Source organism: Zerene cesonia, chromosome 13 (assembly GCF_012273895.1).
Source record: "Zerene cesonia ecotype Mississippi chromosome 13, Zerene_cesonia_1.1, whole genome shotgun sequence".
NCBI classification, from domain to species: Eukaryota; Metazoa; Arthropoda; class Insecta; order Lepidoptera; family Pieridae; genus Zerene; species Zerene cesonia.
The window spans coordinates 5,882,894-5,908,121 of NC_052114.1; the positions used below are offsets into that span (position 1 = coordinate 5,882,894).

At 30.6% G+C, this 25,228-nt stretch overlaps 1 protein-coding gene across 1 annotated transcript in view; it reads right to left on the reverse strand.

Moving 5' to 3' along the window:
* Positions 1–25,228, reverse strand: part of LOC119831387 (RYamide receptor-like) — a 31,111-nt gene that overhangs the window by 4,114 nt on the left and 1,769 nt on the right. Inside the window, exons 2-7 of the mRNA XM_038354705.1 lie at positions 11,756–11,850; positions 6,638–6,840; positions 5,974–6,122; positions 1,448–1,569; positions 830–924; positions 247–372 (exon numbers count right to left, since the gene is read on the reverse strand). Coding sequence (XP_038210633.1) covers positions 247–372; positions 830–924; positions 1,448–1,569; positions 5,974–6,122; positions 6,638–6,840; positions 11,756–11,850 — 790 coding nt within the window. The remainder of the gene's footprint in view (positions 1–246; positions 373–829; positions 925–1,447; positions 1,570–5,973; positions 6,123–6,637; positions 6,841–11,755; positions 11,851–25,228) is intronic.

Genomic DNA, 25,228 nt, shown 5'->3' on the forward strand with positions numbered 1-25,228 from the left:
TTTAATATGCATAATGTAGATTTAATAAAGCTCTCGAAATGGTCAAATCTATCAAAACGTTTCAGTAGACTGCCGAAAGAGAAGTATAACTTTTCGTCTTTGAAGTTATTGTTAGTGTTATCTTACTCTGTAATTAATGTTATAATTTATGAATGTTTACTTTAGAGATAGAATTTTCTAATAATAGCTTATTGGAAAGATAAACAAACATACTCCAAACATACTCTGTTTATAAATGATACGCACCCTTTTCTTATTTTTCATATGATTGGCATCTCTCGTCTCTTGAGCGTTTCCAGGCGCCCTAGCACCCCATAATTTCATAGCCATATGTGCGTATGCGAATGTAATAACGCATAGGGGTATGACGTACTAAACGGGCAAAAAATAAGTTAAATAATAGACGTAGCTCTGTTCTTACCACATTCAATGTAACCATATTAATAGAGCAGAAATACATCTAAATGTTTAAATATTAAACATCGATTTGTTAAATCGGGAGTATTAATTAAAATTCATAGTGAAAAGTTAGAAGCTATAAAAATCGGATTACCCTAAAAGAAGGAAGGCGCCATGGTCTCATTATTTTTTTAAGAATTTATGTGATAAGGAAATGAATGTCGAAATTTCAATAGATTCTAGCCAAGTCATAAGACATCGATAAAAGCTTTTAATGTTGTAGACATAGCTTTTTTTGCAATGAAAACGAAAGCACCCCTTGTATTTGTGAAATAAATCTAAATAATGTGTTTTAAAAAACAGTAATATAAAAAATGACAATATTTTTAACTTCATATATGTATAGACAAAAATTAAAACTCATACTTACTTGAAATACATACAGTAAAAGGCGATATATCGCCAATGAATTGGAGCCAAATTCGCTAGCAGTACAAAACGGCTTTTCATAAAAAACTTTTGAAACTGTAATTAAAAATTGGGTGAAGATAAATGTTGACTGACATCTTAAACTAAGATCAATGGTTTTCACTAACTTCGAACAAATTAAAAAACTTTTTCTCAGAAGGCGAAAATGGGCATTGTGGAATTTATTAAAATTCAACGATCAAAACTTTTTAACCAAAATGGACATGGATTTCCTTTTGCAAATATATTTAAAGTATTGTTATTTTCCTCGTTTACCATTTACTTACTACAGAAAATCGAGTATTTGCTGTTTTAAAATTTGATCGAACTATGTTTCTAACATTTGGTGCGCTTGATATTCCGAATTTACGTCCGTGTACATGCTTTTGTATGTTAAAATGTAACACCAATAGTCTTTGATTTAAAAATAAGATCGTAACAAAACATCGAACGTGATGTTAAAGCGTGATTCAATTAAAATTAAAAACGACAAGTACCAATAGCACTCTTAGAAATATAAACATTGGGTACATGCGATCGTTTATATCGAAGCTTAATTAAATAAAGGCTGATATATCACCTGGGTCCTGTTCCTCCTCCATCACGACTTCCCAAGACATCGCCATGGGTGCAGCGAGCGATAGCGCCAGGATCCAAATAAACACAACTATCACTTTAGCTATTCGCTTTGAGGTGTGTGCACTAGAAGAGAACAATTCTTATTTTGTTTATTCTGTGGAATGAAATTTTAAAACAATTTATGAAGTATTGCTGTAACTTTTTTATAACTATGCGTAGGGTGAGTGAGTGATTAGATTAAATGCATTCTTAAATAAGACGTTAGTTTTATTATTTCATATTTATACCTACTGTATTTGCGAATATTAATTATAGATAATTTATATTAAGTTTTTTGATCTTTTGTTACGCCTTAAAAGTGAAATCCCGTGTCCCCTAGTGGGGTATGGGGCAGATGATGTACATCTGTTACACTGATCGATTTTCTTTACGGACAAGTAGGTATTATATCAATAGATCAGCCTTCTGTGTCCGGCCAGACCGAGACATTTTTTTTTTTTGTGCGTCCCCACCGGGAATTGAACCCTCGGTTCTACGCTCACGCGTTAACCACTGTACCAAGGCGGCGGTCAACGTTTGTTATGCCTTACAGTTATATAATTATGATTTTTTTATACCACAAATAATACTGAGATAATTGTTTAAATACAAAAACGCCTATATGTACCGCCATTTTATTGTTGATACTTTATGTCGAAAATTGTGGCTTCTGCACGTTTTTTTACGACGAAAATCCTCTTAAATTTGTTGTATTACAGGGTTTTGTTTTTCAAACTCGAGCTTAAATCGAATTTGTTATTCAATTACAGAAAATTTTCTTGTTCGAGAAACGATACCGAAATAAGTTGATTTTTAAGAGATAAGTGTATAGGAATACGTTTTCGTTTCAAGTAAATGGCACTCGGAAATTGATTGGAGATTTAAAAAAATCTTTGAAAATAACAGTCTAAGCTTTAAAGTCAGCCAATCTACAGTTAAATTCGGCGTATATTTTTATCAAATAGATGGACAAGAACATTAAAATAAGGAAAGAGGAATGAGAAATTTTGAAAGAATAGAAAAAATTTGATCACGAGGCAGGATATGAACCTGCGTATCTTGCTAACCGTAGCAAAGCCTAGCCTCTCGACCACCCGTGATCCTGCCACTAATCGAATTTCTTCTACTCTTTCGGTTTCATGTGCCTAATGGTGCTCAAATTTTTTCTATTCTTTCAAAATTTCTCATTTATAAAGCATTTCAATGCTATAAAAAAAACTAAAAATTAAAGGAAAGAGGAAGTTTTACCGACAGCAAACATTACTAACCTATTATATGTACAGAAACTTGACTAATAACTGTAGTTAGTATACCTTGCAAAATGTATTCCTGTGGATATTTAAAACGAATAGAATGGCTTGGTACAATCGTTTTAAAATGGAATATGTCTAGTGTCTGTACATATGATATACATATATAAGAAATCACTTACAAATAGCAATATATAAAACATTTTTTTTTCTTTGTCTGTCAAGAAGATATAAAAACATCTGTCGTTTATGCATCAATCTAGATTAATTACCAAGAAACGCCATTATAAATCAATTTATGTAAATATTAGGCACAATAAACTTCAATACGAATAGGAAACGAGAATAGGAAGAGGAAAGTCATAAAATTTTCCGCTCTGGTTATTTAAATTTCTTTCACCGTATTGGTTCTATGATTGACTGTTGTGCTCATTTGTCTATAGATTTCACACAGTATTTCATGAATAAAAAGCTATTTCATTTAGTTCCTAAACCATTTTCTAATAATATCTGGCTGGTTCTATAAATTTAAGTCTTGGTTTATGTTAACCCAGCTTGGTTTAGCTGTTCTAAATAACTTTAATTAGTGTAATAAAACCAAGGTGTTCCTTGTATGCTACTTAGTAGTATATTATTTTAAGAGCTTCACTTGAAGTGTACAATAAAGAGGTACGGTACAAACTAAATTAACCTGGCTAGGTTTATTAGTGCCGTAATTTATTTGCGCAGTTGTGGGTTTCTTGAAATATATTTCAAATTATACATACTCCTTACTCCGGTAATGGACTTTTTAAAATTATATCGAATATGGAAGGGAGATCGTAATCTTTTTATTGCATTGCATTTGCAAAAGTCGCATTGAATTGCGTTATGCTAGATGGAAATAGCCTTTATTGTCTCTGTTAATTTGGTTTGGGTTAATAGTCGCTTTTCGTGTGATGTGGAAGATTAATCACGTGGATCTTGTGATGTTAACTCACCGAAATAAATCTTCAAGAGTTTAAATATGGGGTTACTGCAAGAAGGTTAAATTACAGGAAAAAGTTTTTATTGAATTTATTTGACTCATTGGATTTAAATTGTTTTTGATTTTACTATGGTTACTGTAGTAGGTACAGGATCTCAAATAGGGTCGATCATCACCAGTTCCCACGCAAATGTGTATCGCATGAAAGTTTTATTTTATCAAATATAAATTGATTTTGAACATCTCTGATCATATACTTATAGTACTTATGGCTAGCCATAACAAATATTGTCAAGGCAAATAACAAGATCATAAATAAGTTATGATAAAAACATGTTTTGTACAAAATTGTACTGAGTTATTTGACGAAATTACGGACTTTCGATAATAAGCAATGTGCACACTACATGGATCGATAACAGCTGTTCCTGGTAAATGCATGTAAGCTACTTCTACTCTAAGCTTAAAGGAGATGAGTTTAACTATAAGAGTATCTAGTAGTAGTATATTTAGAAATTAAAAACTTTTCAACGGATTTTAAACGCGATTTATTCATTATAGAGTCTCCCCGTGACCACGCTCGCTATAAAGTGTTCGAAACGTCGGGTTAATAATATAATGAATAAATCGCGTTTAAAATCCGTTGAAAAGTTTTTAATTTCTAAATGTATAATACTCGCGTGAAACCAAACACAAGAAAATACTAGTAGTAGTATAATTTTATTTTATAGAGGACTCATTTTCGTAGCTGTAGTTGGTATAAAATGTATGGTATATAAAACGAGTTATACGCTACCCGAAGTAGAAAATGTAACTTGCAAAGTTTTACAAAGATGTTGAAATCCTACAGGTTTTAAATGAAAGGAAACAGTCTCCTAGGTACATTTTGTCTTGATTGAAGTAAAATTACACTAGTCTAGATTGTTTGTCATCATACGTATAACCGTGAAACGCAGTTATTTAGGAACATAATGAAAAAAAGCTACATTATTAACTCAAAACAAATCCTTGTCATCTTAATACATACAAAAATATAAATATTGACAAAAGAAAAATTTGATCTTTATCGTTCAGTTTGTGTATTAAGACAAAAAGTCATTCAAAACTATAAAAGTATTATCAGAAAAGCTGTGGTAGTATAATACTTTTATTTTTTACAAGCTCTAACAAAACTTTTTACAGCATAAACTTTCCTTTAACGCTGCAGGAGAAAATATGCTGGAGACTGGAAAAAAGATATTTTAATTTTGCATTCTTATAACCTTTACCTTATACACAATAGATACTCAATGCCTACTGCGACGTGAAATATGCAAAAATACATAAACAATTGCTATTCACATTGTCTTTTATTCAAAATTAATACGCTAAGTTTTAGTTTTTTGTATCGTGATTAGGAAGTCTTTCCTATTTCATAATAGCATTTAAACTAAATTTATAAATTACGTATGAAAAACGTCGTCTTCTTAATTTAGCAGAAATCATATTTAAATAAGTCTCCAAAAGAATTGCAAAGTTTGAGAATAGACTACACATAATAATAATGAAGTAGAAACGGTGCTGTCTTTCCTTATTAAGCCTTACCATTAATCTTTTCCTCTCGAGGGGAAAATTGTTCGAGAAGGGGTTTGTCACGACTTGTGAGAGCTTATTCAATTTTTTGTCGGATATAATTACCTTCTATTAATTTCTAAAGAATTAATGAATAATGAATATATTCATGTTACATATACAAATAAGTGTCTCTTTCCTTCTTTCTTTTATTTCTAATAACAGTTCCCGTAAAAATTATAGCACAATTCGGTTCCAATTGAACAAATATGCCAAGCATATGGAGATCTATACAAAGAAGATCGAATTTCATGATAATTTCATATTAATAAATGTTGTTTGAAGTGAAATTGCTACGCCCAAAAACCGAAACTGCTCATTCAGCGAAAAACAGCGAGCATGTCGCTGCAGTAATTGGCATAATCGACTTTTTTACATGAATTTTAAATTGTTTCAAGTAATAAAAGTCTGTCCGTCGTGCTATATGTTACCAATTAATGTTCAGAACGCGTCATGGAATTCTTGATTATTTTTCAGGATTTTTCGCTTAATGAATGTTTTCGGTATTTGAGCGTTCAAAATATAAGTGTCAAATTTAAAAAATTACAGATCATTTCATCGCCTCATGCTGTATAAGATTTCCTCAGTGTTTGTTAAAATGAAACACATATATTATATAGGTTTAGCGGATTATTGAATCAAAACAATTGCCCTATGTACCTGAGAGGTGTTATTATAGCTCGGTGCCTGTCGACGGCTATCGCCGTAAGAGTAAAAACACTGACATTCACACTCAGCGCTTGCACGAAAGGGCAAAATGCACACATAAAGTGTGGGAGCAGCCATCGTTGTAACAACGCTGCTTGGAACTGCAAAAATTCACATCTGGCAATGAAATGTCAGGCATTACCGACCTGACGCTATTAACAAACCTTACCATGCGTAAAATTGTACATACAAAGCATTACATCTCCTCACTAACTTACTTCACAATTTATGAACTACATATGTATAAATTTACCAAATTGTTAATCAAATAATAATATGAAAACTTCTTCGTTATTTTATAGAATACCTATTAGCTTTCCGCCCACAGCTTTGCCCGCGTCACCAAAATAAAAGATAGACATGCCCGGGGTTTATCCCGCATCGTTCCCGTTCCCGTGGGATTTCCAAGATTACAACCATCCTTTGTACTTTCTCAAATTTGAAATTATCTCTGTACTAAAATTAATCCAAATCCGCCCAGTAAATTCTGAGTTTAGCGCTTCAAACAAACAATCAATCAAACTTTTCACTTTCATATAATAAGTATAAATAACCTTAAACATTTATAGTATGTTAAAATTTATGTCAACGTAAAACAAAATTTCATCATACTTACTTGGAATGGTATGGCAAATAATCCTATAACAATATCAGCTAGAGCCAAATTAGCTATATAACAATTTGTGACGCTTTGCATACGTCGGGACGTAGCAACTACCCACATCACCAAAAAGTTTCCAATCACAGCCAATACCGATATCGATCCGTAAAGAAATGATAGCAACACTATCATACCGGTTGGTACATCGTACAGCGTATCTGAAACAATTATTTTATTCTTTAGTCTGACACGACCTCAGCCGTAAGTAAAGTCGTATGTTTGTTATAACCAGGTATCAGCATCAAATGACGCATTTCCAAAAAAATAATGTTTGTATTATGTTTTGCTGTCCCATTATACCAAAAATATTGAATTGCCAATAAAGAGATCCTTTCTGGAGAGGTTATTAAAACTGGACACATTTCATTTCAATTTAAAATAACATATACATATTATTATGTAGATTACAATTACTTGAATTTAGCTACGTAAAATAGTCTGCTTAATTAAATAATAAAAATATATTTTTATATTCTTTAAGCCTTGCTCCATTAATAAGCAATATTGCATGAGTTGTCGTATAATTTTAAAAACTGTTAGATTGTAATCTAACTTGAGAGATTGTAAGCTGTCGAAATACAGTGAGTCGTAACATTTACTTGTAATTAAACACAATATCTTCACCAACACCCAAGTGCACAGGCACTTGGGTGAAACAGAAACAGTTCTGTGCACTTTTTAAATAAATCAAACCTAACCCAACTCATCATATCGATAAATTCTATCTATAATCTGCCGAAAAAAAGCATTAAATTGTAAGCAGTACGTTACGGATTACAATTTTTCGCCAGATTACAATCTAGCGAGAATCAATCCGGCGAGATTGTAATCTAACGTTGTTTACCATTTTACGGTGACTTAAACAAAGATCATAAGTACTCATACAAAATGAAACGTTCAAATACCCTAAACAGAATCATTAATTAAGGTTTCTTTTTAATTAAAAGACAATTATGTGAAGGTATCATTAAAATAGTTCACTTCGCCTAGCAATGTTCTTAGTCTTAGATATAGGAATCTCAATGACAGTAGTTTTATAGAGGGCGAATCATCATCAGTCTTAATTTGTGAAGTCTCATTTGTGCCCGTAGGCTAAAACTTTATATATTAGGTAAATTTAAAAATATTATATTAAGGTTAAAACTAAAAATATGTTGTAGAGTATTGCTACGTTAATCATTTATGTGTGTTTGCATATATATATATATATAGTTATGCAAATTTTCATATATTGTGTTAAGAATATAATGAAATTGTGATAAAAGAATCATTTTATTTTATGCGATATTAACAATTGCTTCTATTAAAAATTTAAATATGTCGGTCTGCGTGCTTTAAACAGAGTTTGTATTCCAATAATAGCCCAGATAAACGCGTTTATTAACTCGTAAATTGTTTGGTGCGTTAGTCTTAAGGATAAATATTGAATCAGTTGCATTGTTCTATGTTCAATATCTACGTACACATTATTACAACATATTTAATTTCGGAAAATCTAGGAATTCATTTTTGATAGCTGAAAACGTTCTTTTTTCATTTACATTAAACATATAATGAGGATCAAACTATAAATCTTCACCAATAGTAATTCTCGCTAATGTCGTAGCATCCAACCGCTATTTCGGCTTGGTCTACATTATTGTTGGTGCTGAAACCCGGAATTTTCGGGTATTAATAATTATCATATTCATGAGCTTGTGGTATTACTAATCATAGATACGTTATTCGTAATCTAAATGTTCTCGATTTTACAAGCCAGAAAAATTATACTATTCTTATTAAACAATCTTATTTTATTTGTCGTTTATTATTCGTCATTCTGATAATTGGCTATATATATGGCTTGTTAAATGCAGTTTTTGAGAGCTTGTAATTTAAAGTGAACTGACAATAAAAATTATGAATGATGGTCACTGATTTTTATTGCATTATATCCAATAAGAAAAGTCATTGAGTTTGATATATAAGCAGTCTCAATTGTAATGGTATAAAAAAGTATAAATCGAATAATAGTTTAGTTTATAACTTTTTATTTTTCTTCTTCTTAGGCAACCAAAACAAACCTTTTTTTGCTCTATAATCAGAGTCGTCAAACTTATAGCTCTCGAATAATTTATTTCCTTAACTGCAAACAAAATCAGGTTTGTTAGCTAGGCCAGAAAAGTATTAGGGGGCAAACTTACTAGAGATTTTTCCAGATGCTATTTTTTTCTACAATCTGTAATCTCTTCATATATATAAATTACGTGTCACTTTGTTAGTCCACATCGGACAACTAAACTGCTGAACCGTTTATAATTAAATTTGCTTAGCATGTGCAAAGGAACTACCTTAAAAGGTAGTGCCTTAAACGTGCTACTAGTATGTATATATAACAGAATGCTACTTCTGCTTAGTTTATCATTAAACGTTTTAAATTAAAAGTTTTATTTGATATATATCTATCTGTTTAAATGAACGTAGTATCTTAAAAAATCTGATAAATGCACAATAAGTGAACACAGGCGTATCTGGGGCGTGCGGTTTTTTTATATTTGAATTATGAGTGCATTCTCTGACAGCTTTTTGTCATCTCAAAATCATCAACTGCAACATCATTATATTGTAAACAAAAGCGTCAATAATCAAACAAACATATACATGCATTGATTGGTGGTTGAATAGCGATTTATTTATATTATTTTGAATATTACTTATCATCAAATCATACAAAACATCGATTATCTATTCAAAATATAAGAACTTCCGTAATCGCAAACCGCAATCAAACTGTCAACACTTATAGATTCACCCAACTGAAATTTCCGTGGTAACAAACACAAAAAATACAGTTCAATTAAAGACTTCCTCCTATTTTCGAAGACGGTTGAAAATAAAAAGCAAAAGCTTTCATTTTCTGTTTCTATCGTAACTCCGATAAAAATACCTACAGCCAAATTAACATCAAGAAAACTTTGTGCTCCTGACATCAATATTGACTGAGGACTCTACAGATCGAGCACGTATCACATAAGTATTTTATATATGAATTTTATGTACACTATCCATGTTTTCAACCAACTTTGAAAAAGAGGAGGTTGTAAATTCGACTGTTTTTGTGTTTGTTATCTCATGTCTTTTTGCAGGCGACTTAGTTTTTTTTTTTTAAATAATTATTATAGCATACTAGCGGTTCGCCCTGGCTTCGCCCGTGGTACATATATAGCCTAAAGCTTTCCACTAAATGAGCTATATAAAACTGAAAGAATTTTTCGAAACCGACCAGTAAGTAGTTCCTGAGAAAAGCGCCTTCAAACAAAGAAACTCTTCAGCTTTATAATATTAGTATAGATTACATAAGGCCTTAATAAACGAACAAGTTTCTGAAATTAATTTTATCTTTCTATTTCCCATTATCTGGTAGGTGTGTATACAGGTAAATGATTATTGTGTTCATTATATAGATATCAATTAATATAACCATTAACCAAATCGTATACTGGAATTCTTACCATGCCGTCGAACTTTTAATTTTTGGACATGCCGATTTACTCTCGAGGTTCTCCTTCACCGTTTCGAGCAATGGTGATATTAAAAATCAACTAATTTATTGCATTTCTGTCTATTTACTCGCCTGATCTCGAACCTGAACTTTTCAGTTAAAGTCCGAGGTCCTACCTACAGAGCCAGCACTGTTTACAATTTATGTATAAGTATAAACGAATTTAACAAACTACTACATCCTACTAATCCTACTATCCTACTAATATTATAAATACAAAAGTTTGTAAGGATGTGTGATCCGATATTCCTACGGGATACGGACGTACGCGGGTGAAACCGCGGGGCGCAGCTAGTTAATTCATATGTCTGTCATTATGATTCTTCATATTCAAGATAAAGCAAGAGAAGTAGTACAAGACTATTCTTGCTATCCAGCTGATACTCGCAACTTCGCTCTCAAAAGTAATATTTTGCAATATATTCGATTGTAGCAATCGAATATATCCGCTCCTACCAGTCGATGTTAGATAGCTTATTACTCTCAATAAATGTACTATCCAACACACAATTAATTTTGAAATTCGAACTAGAAGATTCTGAGATCAACGCGTCTAACCAATCAAAAAATCTCATCAGCTTTATAATTAAGTATCATATTTCAACGACAGAAACCGTAAGATGGAACGGGTCCCTTAACTGTTATTTCTAAAATGATTAATTGTTATATTTTATTCGGTGTTACATTTTAAGACACAAAATTGAATGTTGAGAAGTGATTGTGAACGTATTTTATTAGGAAAGTTTTTAAATTAGAAGATGATGATGATTGAATGCAATTTACATCTGAATAAAATAATAAAAAATGTTATACCAGAGGACCGTCATATTAAAACGAACTTAAGAATAGTGTTGATTTCCCACCAAAACCTTCCTTTACATAAGATATTCTTATTGTCAGAATATACTCCAATATACCTCGATTTAATCATGACTGTATTTTGATCATTCAGCTAAGTATACTGTTTGTTATAGGTATTATCTGTCTAGTATAGTTAACATTACAATTAATATTGCATGAAAATTCAAAAAGTGTCAATTCGACCGCTTTCCGATTCTGTATGTCAGACATATTTTTATCAGCAAGCGTTGACACCGGCGCTCAAATTCTTATGCGGTAAAATCAAATGTTTTTTATCGTAACAATAGTGTATTACTATTACTTTATATTGTATTTAATACTAATGATTAAACTGTTTGGAAATACACCGATTAGAAAAATTGTTTCAGTGTTAGATAGTACATTTATGGAGGGAGGTCATATGTTTTGAACATATATAACATTATGTTTTTTGTTAATGAACCTATCATTAAAACATGTCTAGATTTATTTACTACTACTATTTTTATATTCCACTAATTAGTTCGACTTATCACGGCGTTTGTTTCTGAAAAGATCGCAAAGAGCTTTGTAGAATTACTAATACATTTAATGGTGCTAATGGCGGAATGGCTTTTAAATATTCTATTAAATAAGAGTATTTTTTCAGCTTGAGTATACAAAATGAATAAGAAATGGACATTTATACGTACCAAAAACTTCTTGTGTGGAGTTTTGGCCTAAATAATCTTCTATCGTCGCATTTCTTGACCAGTCCGTGTCGTCGTCTTGGGCTGAGGCAGTCGTACTGCAACAAATAAGATAATATAAAGTTGTATGATTACAATTTTCATACTACCCTACTCATCCTACTAATATTATAAATGCGAAAGTTTGTAAGGATGTGTGTGTGTTTGTTGCTCTTTCACGCAAAAAGTACTGAACCGATTGCAATTAAATTTGGAACGTATACAGCTGGACAACTAGAATAACATAATATAGGCAACTTTTTATCCCGATATTCCTACGGGATACGGACTTACGCGGGTGAAACCGCGGGGCGCAGCTAGTAGTATACTAATTTTCAGGACACCCGATATTCATTAAAAATATTAAAATTGATCTGTTTCTAAATCTATCTCAATAATATTTTTATTTCAGTCGAATATCCCGACAAAATTATTGTTTTGTTATGTCTTTTGCCTTTATATCAATGTTTTTTCGTAGTATCCTAGAATTATTTTATGTCACATTTTATAAATTAAATTATATAACACATTATTAATTAACTTAAACATTATTAAAAAACTAAAAAAAAAATATAACTAAATAAAAATATATTATTAATAATATGCAAGTATTGATTTTGAAGATATGAGTAATGTAATACCACGTAAAACTAAATATCATAGAAAAAGAAAAGCAAATAGCTTTTCTTTCGGATTTATCTTCATTTTATAAAATCGTATTTTAGCCTAATACCCGTCACATACATTCGTACGAATACGCACATTTACAAATGTGGGAGGATATTTGCGAATGCTTTTTATCCATGCATGAGCGCAAATTTTCGTACATGGTAAAAATATTTGCATTTGAGTGACCCGGGTATATGTAACCCGGCTTGTAGCATCAGCTAAATAGCTTCAATCATAATGTTATAATTAAAAGTCGTTATAAAAACTAGTAATTGAAAATAAAGAAACCATGCTAAGCTAAGCTATAATACAGAAAATGTTTTAAATTGAATACGAAAAATATTCTCCATTCAATTATAATAAGGAATGACTTGCCAAAGCATTAATTAAAACAGGGACACTGGACCTTTCGTTATATAGGATTTGGTCACAAAAATGATTATATTATTATATTCCATATATTCAATACACGAACATATAAATATATAATACGACAGATTAGATGACGAAATCCTCAAAATCTATGCACATGTCTGTTTATAATATAAATTGGATGAAACGTACAGAAAACTGATTCTACATCCATCGATAGAATAGAAATCCGATCATATTAAATCTGAGAAAATAATAATAAATAATAATATAAAAGGTATAGCAAAAACAATTAAAATTAAACTGACAAATGGTAACAATTTGTTTAGATTTATAGAAAGCCTTCGAGTAAAAGTTATTATACAGACTGTAAATTTTAAGAATCGAAGAAAATTTTAATTGATTGAATTTGCTAGACAAAATTGTAGAGACTGTTTTTGAAATAATATTGTTGAACACATAATTAATGTATACAGCCCATTTTTTTACACGCTTTTTATTAGCTTCACCTGTATGTTTGTTTGTTTGTATGTTTGTTTGTTTGTATGTTTGTTTGTTTGTAACTGACTTCTTTGGGCGCGATTTTGACCCACTTTAAACGGCCAGATTCAAACTTTGTAGATTTATTGAGGACCGATGACAATACACTAATTTGATAAAATTATTCCAGTTTTCAATTTGCAAAATATGATTTTTGTTAAAGCGTGTTTTATAGTTTTTTTAAACTATTATATTATTATTATATAAACCCATTTATCCAATGTAATTAAAAAGTAAAAACAAAGATGTCAATTATAACAAATAAAATACAGAAGATACATTCTGATTACATTAATTGGAAAAGTCTTAACTTTACATACCTACATTTAACATGCGTTTGGCCTGGTCAAAATCTTTTTTTTTTATTTGAAATACATAGATTTTTATAATTTTTTCGGTGTCATTTACTTTTAGCACATGCGTACATTTTTCATATTATAGTCTACGTTCTTAATAATAAACACCTTCAAATTTAAGAAATGCATCGCTAAAAAAAATAATCTTTCTCTCAAGATAATAGGTTTTAAATAGTTGTACTTCATTGTAAGATATCGAAGTATTCTCTTCAGTTCCACCCCAACGGCCTATTTGATCTTTTGCCAAGACGACTTTAAATGTAAAAGAAAATGAGACTAAGTATTCCTTTGTTTAAGGAATACTTAATTCTTCACTTGTTTACTTCGAAAATTTATCAATAGGTATATGTATTGATATTTCAGTGGCTGATTACTATTTCAGTCGTTGATTATTTGATGTGGCTCGTTTCGCAGTATTATGGTTAATTTGATGTTCATTAAAGTTTTAGTATTGATGTATAAATTCGTGCAAGAGAAAATTAAATTAATGTAACAGTTGATTTTAAATTTACGCTATTATATTACACATATATATTTACATGTTATCCATGGGTTTTGAAAAAGTGGCAAATCATAAGATACGCTTATTTGCAAATAAATTCACACAATAGAGCACAATTGTCACATTGCTCATGAATAAGGATAGTGGTATAAATACAACATAACCATATCTAATTTATGTATTGGTAAATCTGAGGTAAAACTATACTATTATAACAGCTCTTTAGTGTTATTACTGTTTATCACTATTTATGTTGTAATGTGTAACTATTGCATAAAGTTTGTTAGCATTGAGTTTATGTATAGAACTAGATATAGTGTGACGCGGTGCCTTTGAGATCTGCATGTAAAGCGGTGTTAAGCGTCCTGAAGCTTTAATAGTTAAATTTTCCATCCACATTCAAGTATCGATCCGTCTAATTCTCCTAAATATTCATCAATATCACTATGTCACTGGTAGCTATTTCGTATACTAATTAGTTACATAATAATAAGACCGAATATATTATAGCCGTGCTTTATTAGGTCTGTGGTTAATTTATGATACACACATCATTTGGTTAAACTGCTTTATCATCAATTGATGAAAAGCATGCACGTAAATCATGGAAAATTCAGAGTAGGTAATATAGTGCTTATAATGGGCACCTCGTGAAATACTTAATGAATAAAGTAAAAAGTATACTTTAAAGGGTTTAGGTAAGAAGATTGTCGAAGACTATTATTTGTTGAGAAAATTTGCAATGTACAGGAAAATTATAGATCAGATCACGCGGATATCAGAGTAGAACGTAAGGTCTAGTGATGAATTGCTCTAGATTAAAATAATACAGAGTTTATATTAAAAGCGTATTGATGCATAAAATTAATAAAGGAAATATACACTTAAAGGATTTTATAAGCTAAGATCTTTTGTGTTTTACACTATATAGGGTGTCTGTGGGTGTCTGTTTAAACTAGACCCATAAGCCTAGCCGTTCTTTGCCTAGCCTTGAAATTGAAACTATAATCAGTTGAAAAATATCGAACTCAAACACCCTGAACTAAAATTTTGGGTCCAATTTAAAGCATTGATTGCGTGTTGTATTAAAGATTATGCGATCTAAAATTTTATGAACCTTTTGATTTCTAATCTACGATAAAGTAAGGCGAGTATAAATGAAACCATCTAAGCTTCTGATCGTTGAGGAGATTGCGGTCAAAGCTGACACTTAGTAATAAACTATCCCTCTTTATGGCAAGAGTAATTCCTACCTAACGAGCGGATAAAGCACACGCGGTGGGACTTATTGGGAAGTAGGAGGCTATTTTATACCAAAATCTCAATATAATATGGTTAATATTATTACCAAGTTCAATGAATTTGTTATGCTCGAGTAGGCCCATCGCGTGTGAGGCTCGATGTTTCACGCTTGGTTATTCATAGACAATCGCAGCAATTATTTGTGGAGATGTATTTTAGTCAATGGCTTGAAACATATGAATTCTTCTTAGGAGGTCATTGGCTTTATTTGCAGACGTGATAGGTTAGTACACAATATTTTAATTTATGCATTCTGTATAATGGAAGCGTCTCGAAGCGAATCTCTATTGTCTGCATATAAACAAAACAATAATAAACATGTTATTTCATACTTATTAAGCATATAATTATTAATTAACACATAAAATAATCATTATTAACAGACACTATCACATAGAAAAATCAGATATTCAATACGCTTGTAACAAATAATTATAATATTTATTATTCCAAACATTCATTCGAGTAAATACAGAATTAATATTTGGTATATTAACTTGTTATTATTATAAGCTTGTACGCGGGTAGATCGATATTATATAGAGATTAATAGATTTATTATAAAGAGATAAGATAGAATTTATGGTATATTCGACTGGTAGTAACTTGATTTAATTTTTTCCTTTTAATATATAATCGGTTCTCCTTCTACGGCGGTCTGCTGTAAACTGTCAAAGTGTGTTCGTGTTGTTTCAACCTTCCTTCAAAAAGGTACTGTTACTATACTGTAAACATATTTATATTTATTTATTGTATACATAAACAATCCAAAAAAGACATATACTTCTAAACTAAGTACATAATAGTGAGTAATAGGTAGGTAGGTACTAGAATCTACAAACATTTAATCTGTAGTGGGTTATCATAATATCGAGGGTTCTACATAAACCGTCATAATTTAATGAACCACCGGCATGTTCAACCAATAAACAAAAATTACTGTAATTTTATTAGGATACGTAATTTGCCTTTTTTGAACTGAATAGTCGTAGAACGTAGAACGTAAAAAATATAGCATGCGATCTAATCTATACTAATACATATAAAGCTGAAGTTTGTTTGAACGCGCTAATCTCCGGAGCTGCTGGTCTGATTTCCGATTGTCGTTTATAAATTTTTTAAAATTCACGAGAAAGCTTTGCGTAACTTATCTATTGAATTGGTAATATTAAAACTGACACTATCACTATGGCGCTAAGTCCATCCTATTCTTAGTTTGATCGCATATTTCAGAATTCGTTATTAAAGATTAAATATTGAAAACGTTATAGCACTGAAAATACGTTAATTTTCATAGAGTAAAACGTTTAAAAAAATAGCGCACAGGTAAATAAATAAAAATCATTGTTACAATATTTTCATTCGACTGTCATAACATCGACGACGAGCGATAATGTAAATAATAAATAACATGTGATTTATAAAAACTGGATTCATATAGAATCGGGTGGATTTTTAAAAATATTGCATTCTCGATGTGTTTGGTCAACACGATATTTCTCCTTAGAATCTATAATATACACACATTATAAAGACTTTGGGAATTATATGCGTTATCTATTTTTTAGAAATGCATAATATAAATCCGTATCAGTATCTTAACTTTATACAATGTAAGGCGTAGTTTAATATAAATAACTGGCATTAATTAACCATGGAATCCAAATTTAAATTAAGTTCGATATTAGTAGCCTAATCTATATTTTTTTTTTTGTGACAGCGAGTTATTTTGTCAATTAATAATTACATCATAATTTAAAAGGTTTTGAGTGATTTTCAATTCACATATCTTTACAATACAGTGATATTCACATTCCTTCAAAAATACTTGCTACACAAAATGGACGAATTGCAAAAGGCTGAGAGAAGTATGAAAGTCGTACATATTTTCGAGCTTTTAGAGCTCTAAGAATACCCTAATGTTGTATTAAAAAGCGATATGTAAAGTTATTTAATACTGCTCTAAACCTTAAAATAAATTCATGTAGTTGGGTTTTTCCTTTCAAAGGGTAACGAACTATATGTAGATATGAAATCTGATACAGCAAAAAACCATGCTTTTCATCGCAATAAATTGCTTTTACACGAAAAACGCTTTACCACGTGTGCGTCATTGAAAAACAGTTGTATCGTGGGCGCAATGCAAATAATATTTGGGTTATATTGAGTACTACCATTATCATTAATACTGCTGTATTCTGCTTTGTAAATAAATTCATTTTCGTATCCACTCATAGGAAAAAATTTATTTTAAACTCAAGCTATTTCAGAACAGAACAATACAGGAGATGTGTTATTTTGAGCGCACGGTAAATATTATTTTCAGTTTTATTTCACTGCAATTTATAAGCCCATATTTTTTTATTTTACTTTAAAAAAACAACCGCTCGTCATATTTGTTTTGTCCATTAAACCTCAATGAAATTTAATAGATTGTTTTGCTAGAGAAAGGACATGAAACTACTTAATCTATTTTTACATCAATTGATATTTAAATTGAACGCATGAAATGAACTTGTGTCTCTTTCAATGGTAAATGACAGTATTCTCGAATGTTCTAGAATCTAGATGTGTCTATTCTTCTACTGAATTGGGGTGTAGCTGTTGTAATAAACTGTTAAAAGTATTAATATTAATGCTTCTAAAGAGATACTGAATGCGTCTATAATATAATTTGGCGTTTAGCCATTTTCTCAATTTTAGCGTGATTATCACTTAAAAAAGAAAACTTACTTACTTCAAATTGAATTGGTATTTTTACATTTTCATGCTATCATTAAAATTTCTATTGCAACAATGCAACTAAAGTATATGATTAAAGCATAAGTAATATTTTTGTCTGCCTTCCCATATTCCTGTTCCGGAAAGGGTGTGTCCTTAATTGTTCCGCGTTGTTAAACTTCTTATAAATGTCACATTTTAATTTATTTGACGAGGATATCAGCTTATCCCTGACCTTTGTGGGCAGAGCTCATTAAGGTTATAACAAAAGTTCAACCGCAAACTGGGAAGAATAGGCACAAGGAAAAAAATACATTAATTGCAATTGTGAGAAATGTAAACTGTAAATTGGACAGTTTTTATATCACTATAGTCTCCCCGTGAAGTGAATGTTAGTAGAATTAGGCTGTTATATTGTAAGAAATATAGTCGATTAACAATCAACCTATTATTTAGAATATCATTATTGAACTTGATATCACGATTTTGACAATATGCCTGCGACATATACATAGGTATACGAAATAATACACTAGTATGACCTTATGGCATCAATACGAATATTTCCATGCATAATAAAAGTGCTACTTCACAATGTAAAAGGACTAATATAAATATTTATGTTTGACATTAGATGGTTTATCTAAGAATCGTACGATCTCGATGACGTAATCTTAAAAACATGTACTTACATAGTTTACATTGTTTGACAATGTAATATGGTGGAACCAAAAGAGTAGAAGAAATTCGATTGCTGAGGCGGAATCAAAATCCTGAACATGTACTTGATAGAACATTTAATTACAATTTTGTGAAACCTAACCTCAAAAAATTTAATTTTGTGAAACCTAACCTCAAAAAATTTCAGCTTATCGGCGAACTGGCTACTAGCTTTTGCAATAAATTTTAAGATCATAATTCAAAAAAGAGCCGCTATCACTCTCGCAACACTCGGCATGTGGAGTACATGCATGATCGAATTGCCTCTTAGCGACTAGTCCCGCGGGTAATAAAAAAATGATGATTTTATACAGAGTTACGTCCCCCTCACTCACTTTCAGCACTTTACTAAATATTCAATCTCAACACTTTAAATACTACCTCATCGAAGAATATTCCAGAATACATCTTGTTTTCCTTCGACTCATATCTATGTAAAAGATAACTTAATGAAAAAAATATCCACGAATATTCTAAGTGTTATTGAAGTTTATTGTGAAAACAGGAAAAGCAATAGTATAAAATACATAATTGGTGCATTTATTTTTGTGTCTTAATACAACTAAATGTATTATCATTGTATAATATACGACATTGTGTCAGTACGAGTTCGAGTACTGAGTTTACTTTAATTAAAAGCGTCGTTTTACCGATCGCTACCAACAATGAGAGCATCTATAATCAAGTTAAACGTACAAAGTTAATTTAATGCAATCATTTAGTAAGCGCGTTCGTGCTTCACAAACGAAGTTTTGTGAATTATGGTAAGTTCCAACCACAATGTATCACGTATAATAATTATTCATTTCATAATTTATTATTATTAGATTAATCAGCACAATTAAAACGATTGATGAAAATTGGTACAAAAACCCCACACATTTAATCAGAATAGAGATTAGAATAAAAAGTTTGCAATGCATATTGTCTGTTTTGCTTTTTTATATCGGACATATTATCTGTATCAGAAGAGAGTAATAAATATGTACTAACGAAAAATTCACTTCGCTATAAACACAGCTATAACTGCTTTCTGTCTTCATTTCGCATGCCTGTACAGTGTAACGTCGTAGTTCAAGTTTATACCTTATCAATGCAATCAAGTTTTATCATCTCAGTAGTTAGTAGCTAACTAGAACAAGTTTCATCTAATTTAATTCATGGTATAAAATTTGTCGTGTGTAGGAGTACCGCCCAGATCAGCTCACAGCTGCTGCTGTGAGGCAAAAATCAATCTTTGCAGCAAAATTAAATAATCTTAGAGGTCGTTCTTATAATTCCAGTTCTAATAAAAAGACAATGTGTTACAGGCTTTAATCTATCTTTTTGCCAATTTTCAACAAATTACTATCAGCGTGAAACAGCAACGAACACACATCAACACTCAAACTCTCGCGTTACATAATAGTACCTAAAGGATTCCGTTAAAAAAGATCTCATAAAATATACGTTAAATATATTCCTTTATCTGAAAATGGAGGGCCCAATTGAATTTTATTATATTATAACAAAAAAAAAGTTATGTAAAATATACATAATAGTGCTTACATAAAATTATTACCCGGCCGTCAAATGCATCAGCTACATCAGCTACATCAGCTCAATAAGCTGATGTAGCAATTTTATTTTAATCGAAAGAAAATATTGTACATATAATTTAATTACATCACAGATCTCTAATGATGCTTCATCTCTTTAAAGTGATTTCTTACGAGTACCTAACTGCACCTAATGAATGTCATATTTAGGGAGCAGGCGTCCAAGTAAAAAAAGAACATTTAAAAGATCGTTATTTTACCACTTTGGTAAAAAAAATTGTTGTTTCGTTTATTTCGTCCTCAAATTGCATCAAAAATCGGCCTAAAACACCAATTTCTTTATTCATTTAATAATATTTATTATGATGCGTATGTGGCGTGAGGTCATCAACTTGATGCTTTTATTATACTGCTTTTTGTGTAAAAATTGCCTTTATTGTTTGACCTTGACCCAAACTTTTCATAAGTAGTTATAGTCCCTGAATATGTTAAACTTAAATCATAGCAAACTCATGTAGCAGTAACGTAGCGCAGCCGCCTGCTACAATCTATACAAGATTGGGTTGATTTATACGCATTCCACTTTAGTAACAATTACGGTAAATGACGTTCGATTGTTTTTTGTGATTGTTATTATTATTTGCATTATTTTGTTTAGATTGAAAAAGCTGTATTGTTTTACAAAATGAAACAATATTGTATTTATTTAAAATGGTATGTAATTTTAGATATTTTACCCATAATGGCTTTTTTAGGTTTTATTAATATTGCATGTGTATTAGTAAAACCTAAAATAGATGTTTATCCTCGTAATCAAAGTAATGTGGTAAACTGTCTCAAGATCAATCTCAATAACGTTTTTTGCATTTTGAAGTCTGTAATCTCATTTCATGACAAGCTCACAAATAGATGAGACAAATATAATATCGTTCTTTATACGTTTGAAAATATATTAATCCAGTAGTTACAATAAAATTGTGGATATAGACAGTAATGTCGGACTTTAATATTTTCTATTTGTCGTAATATATTCGAGCAAATTCCAATCACGGCTAGACTCTAATACAATACGCGATATATGCGCTGTAGCTTTGAGCTCTAGTTGAATATGCATGGATACGGGCACAAAATTACCTCTAGTTGTATAAACGCATTCGTGATTAATTTTCAATTATACATATTTTTGTTATATGCCATAGCGGGCAACTGAGCTGGTGGTTCACCTGGTGGTAAGCGATCACCACCGCCTATTAACATTCGCAGAAGTAGTGCCTCTGCGGATGCGCTGTTCGCTTCTAAGGGGTAAGGAAAGGATGGACGACTGGTAAGAAGGAATCGAATAATATACACCGCGAACGTAATTGAAGACAATGTTTATGCCATGACACATTATAATTATCATATTCGCAAGTAATTTTAAGATCACCAATTATCAATAGATTACAATTAGTGAATTTCAATCTCAACACATTTTTATTTGAACCATTTCATACGGAAAATCTTTTGAAAATGAAATGATGATCAATGTTTATCGTTGTTTTGTGGAGGCCTCGGTATAATAGAGTGGCATTTGTATAAAAGAACGTTGGGGCCTTATATTGTGAAAATCGCTTCTTTATAAAAATAGTGCGCTTAATATTGTCATTTTACACAATAACACCAATTCTTGTATTATAAAGACGTTAAATGGAGAACCTTTCCTTGAGATTTTAGAGCGTTGCATCTAAATAAAATTTAAACGAAGAAGAAATAACAAAGCAATCGTTTCGAGGTTGAAAAGTTTCTTAGTAGCCAGCGCCCAACACTCTTGCCAAAAATTCTGATTGAAAATGTATGAAAGCACTTTTAGACAACTTAAATAATCAACAACAAACATTAAAGAGCTTAAACATTGCCAGATTTGTTGTTGTACAGGAAGCATCAAAAAAAAAAATTTACAACAGAAAATATTGAAGGAAGGAACTATATGCAGATAAATTTTTGATAAGGAAATTGCGAAGTTATAAACAAAATTATTATCCGTCCGATATTATATTTGAATGATGACTTAAAATAAAATGAATTTTAAATATTAAGACAAATACAATTTTATTCTGGTAAAACTAAAAGTATTAACGAAGCAGTAAATGGTGAAATGGTCTTGAACCACTCAGCAATAGTCAATAAATTTCACAAACAAAGTTACCTAACCCAAATATCAAAAACGTATTAAACATTGTCTCTGATATAAAGGCCAAAGGAGATTTTAGTTTCGCCGGAACTGGGTATGGGTAACATTTAATCTCGATTACATGCCTCAGTGGGCTTTTCTGTACAGACAAGGACCATTATCAGCTTACTTAGATTGGTAGGTATAGCTTTTATTTGCGGGACAAATGCAAACAACTAAAACAACCCGTATTTAGTGGGTTACAGTCCAGGAAAAGCATACTATGCGTGAGTCCTTCCTTGTGTATTCCATTAATTCTAGCTTTTTACAGCGACGTATGAAAGAAATATGCCAAACCTTTATTAGCCTTTCAAGATTTTCACCCGTGGTAGGATACATTTTCAATATGTTTAAACAGAATTTATGGTTGCCGCAAAGGTGACACTAATCGTACAGGCGCTAGCTGCCATAATGTATGGATTTTTAACGACTTGGTGATATATAATGTAATAGGTATAGTTATTTGTCATATTTAGGTTAGGTTAGGCTATTTACATTTTTTGTAAAAAGGTTTATTCATAATAATAATAATCATTTTTGGTCAACATACAGAATTGAAATATGAATATTAATAGGAAGGCTTTTCATCTAGTTATCTTATAAATAATATGTTGACAAAGAATCGAATATTTGTAATAATATGATAGTGACACACATCTTCAATTTTTGAAAATGATATCTGTAACGTATATATACGTTAGAGATATACAATATTTGCCTCCAGACATAATCTAAATAAAAATAACCTTTTCGATGGACGATTCATATTTCTTTATTTGTCATTGATCATTATTCAGTATTTATGATTGAACGCGTGTCTTTTATCATGCTTATTCATACGGTAATCAAATACTACGTGATGGTTTTCACGTGATAAAAGCGTAAACAAATAATAATGCGCGATACATTAACATAAACAGACATTTGTCTGTGCTACACTTATGGTTGCTGTTAGCAAAATAAATACGTACACCTACTAAAGCTGTTATCTAAAATGAAACTTATTAGATCTACATGGGGTTTCGCATAAAATTGCAGTAAATTTTAAAAACAATTTCATGTGTGGTCAGAATTGAATTGCGTTTCAAAAAGTCAAAACTTTGTAAAAATAAAGATGTAGATAGGAAATAACATTGTTTATGATATTACGTTACGCGTTTTTTAACAAGAGTAGGGTTTTTACAAAAAGACATTTACTCGTCATTAGGTTTACCTAAATTTTAACCTAAAATGAAGAAAAATAAGATACCTACAAATTTGTAGTGAAATATGTCCATAGTAATACAAAGCGTTTTTCATAAATTAAACAAAATATCAAATTATTTTCGAGGTTAATAACTTACTTTAAATAAAACACTTTTTAGGGATACCTCAAAGTGTTTTTAAAATAGATTTGCTCAGCCACGCTAACTAGTGAAAAGTAGCAACGTTTGTGGCTGTTAGTCATAAATTTAATGTATGAAGCTTCGAAAAGGTTTGATGAATTTAAATTTATAAATGTATAATAAATACAAAATATTATCAAATAACATTTATTAAATTTTCTGAGAAGTATGGTAGTATAGAGTTGTATTTTCATTTGTGTATTTTAATTTATATTTAAGCTTACCTATATTTTATATTAATAAAATTCTCATAACCATAATAAAATCATTTTGTGCGTTCATATAATATGTTGCATAATATGTACATGAATTTAGAATATGTATTGCTGATTGTCTACACGGATGGTTATCAAAACTAAATCGTAATTAGACGTAAACATTATTAAACAAACATAATATTTATACGATTAAATTTTTTATTGAATATATATGAACTTCAAGGTAAACTTACTCACAAAAAATATTAAAAAGTAACGATTTAATCATTGTAATTATGTATGCAAGTAACTTATTTCCTAATAAACTTTATTTTCTAATAAATATTTTTTCCCTCAAATAAAATTTAATAATTTCGTAAGCACAGGTTATTAAGAGTATTTAAATATGCAGCGGTACAATGAAAGATGGATCCTAATTCATTGATCCGAAAGTGTGCTCATTTAACATCGCTGTCCGATATAATTATCACAAAACAATCATAATAATGTGATTGCAGTGGTACTTCATTTGCATAAGATAACATAATTATCTGGAATTATAAGAAAGTATATAGAGAGTGCATCTGACATATTATGCATCTGACTATTAATTATATATTTAACACAACTTTAGTTTTAGAACTTAACTGTGTAATGTAGAAAGCAAACATCTGAATAATCTTGAATTCATAATTGACGACTAATATTTCAATATTTTCAAATGTGATACGTAACATATATGTATGTACCGAAAATGTAAGAAACCTAGAAATTATACCTGTTGCTGGAAGATTATAAAAATTTAAAGATTTAAAAATACCAAAACCCCTTTTATTCCTTTTTTTACAGTGCAGAATGGTTTTTGGCATACCCGAGCCCTCAGGAAAAGGGACACTGGCTTATGTCGGACTCCGACTTTTGCACAG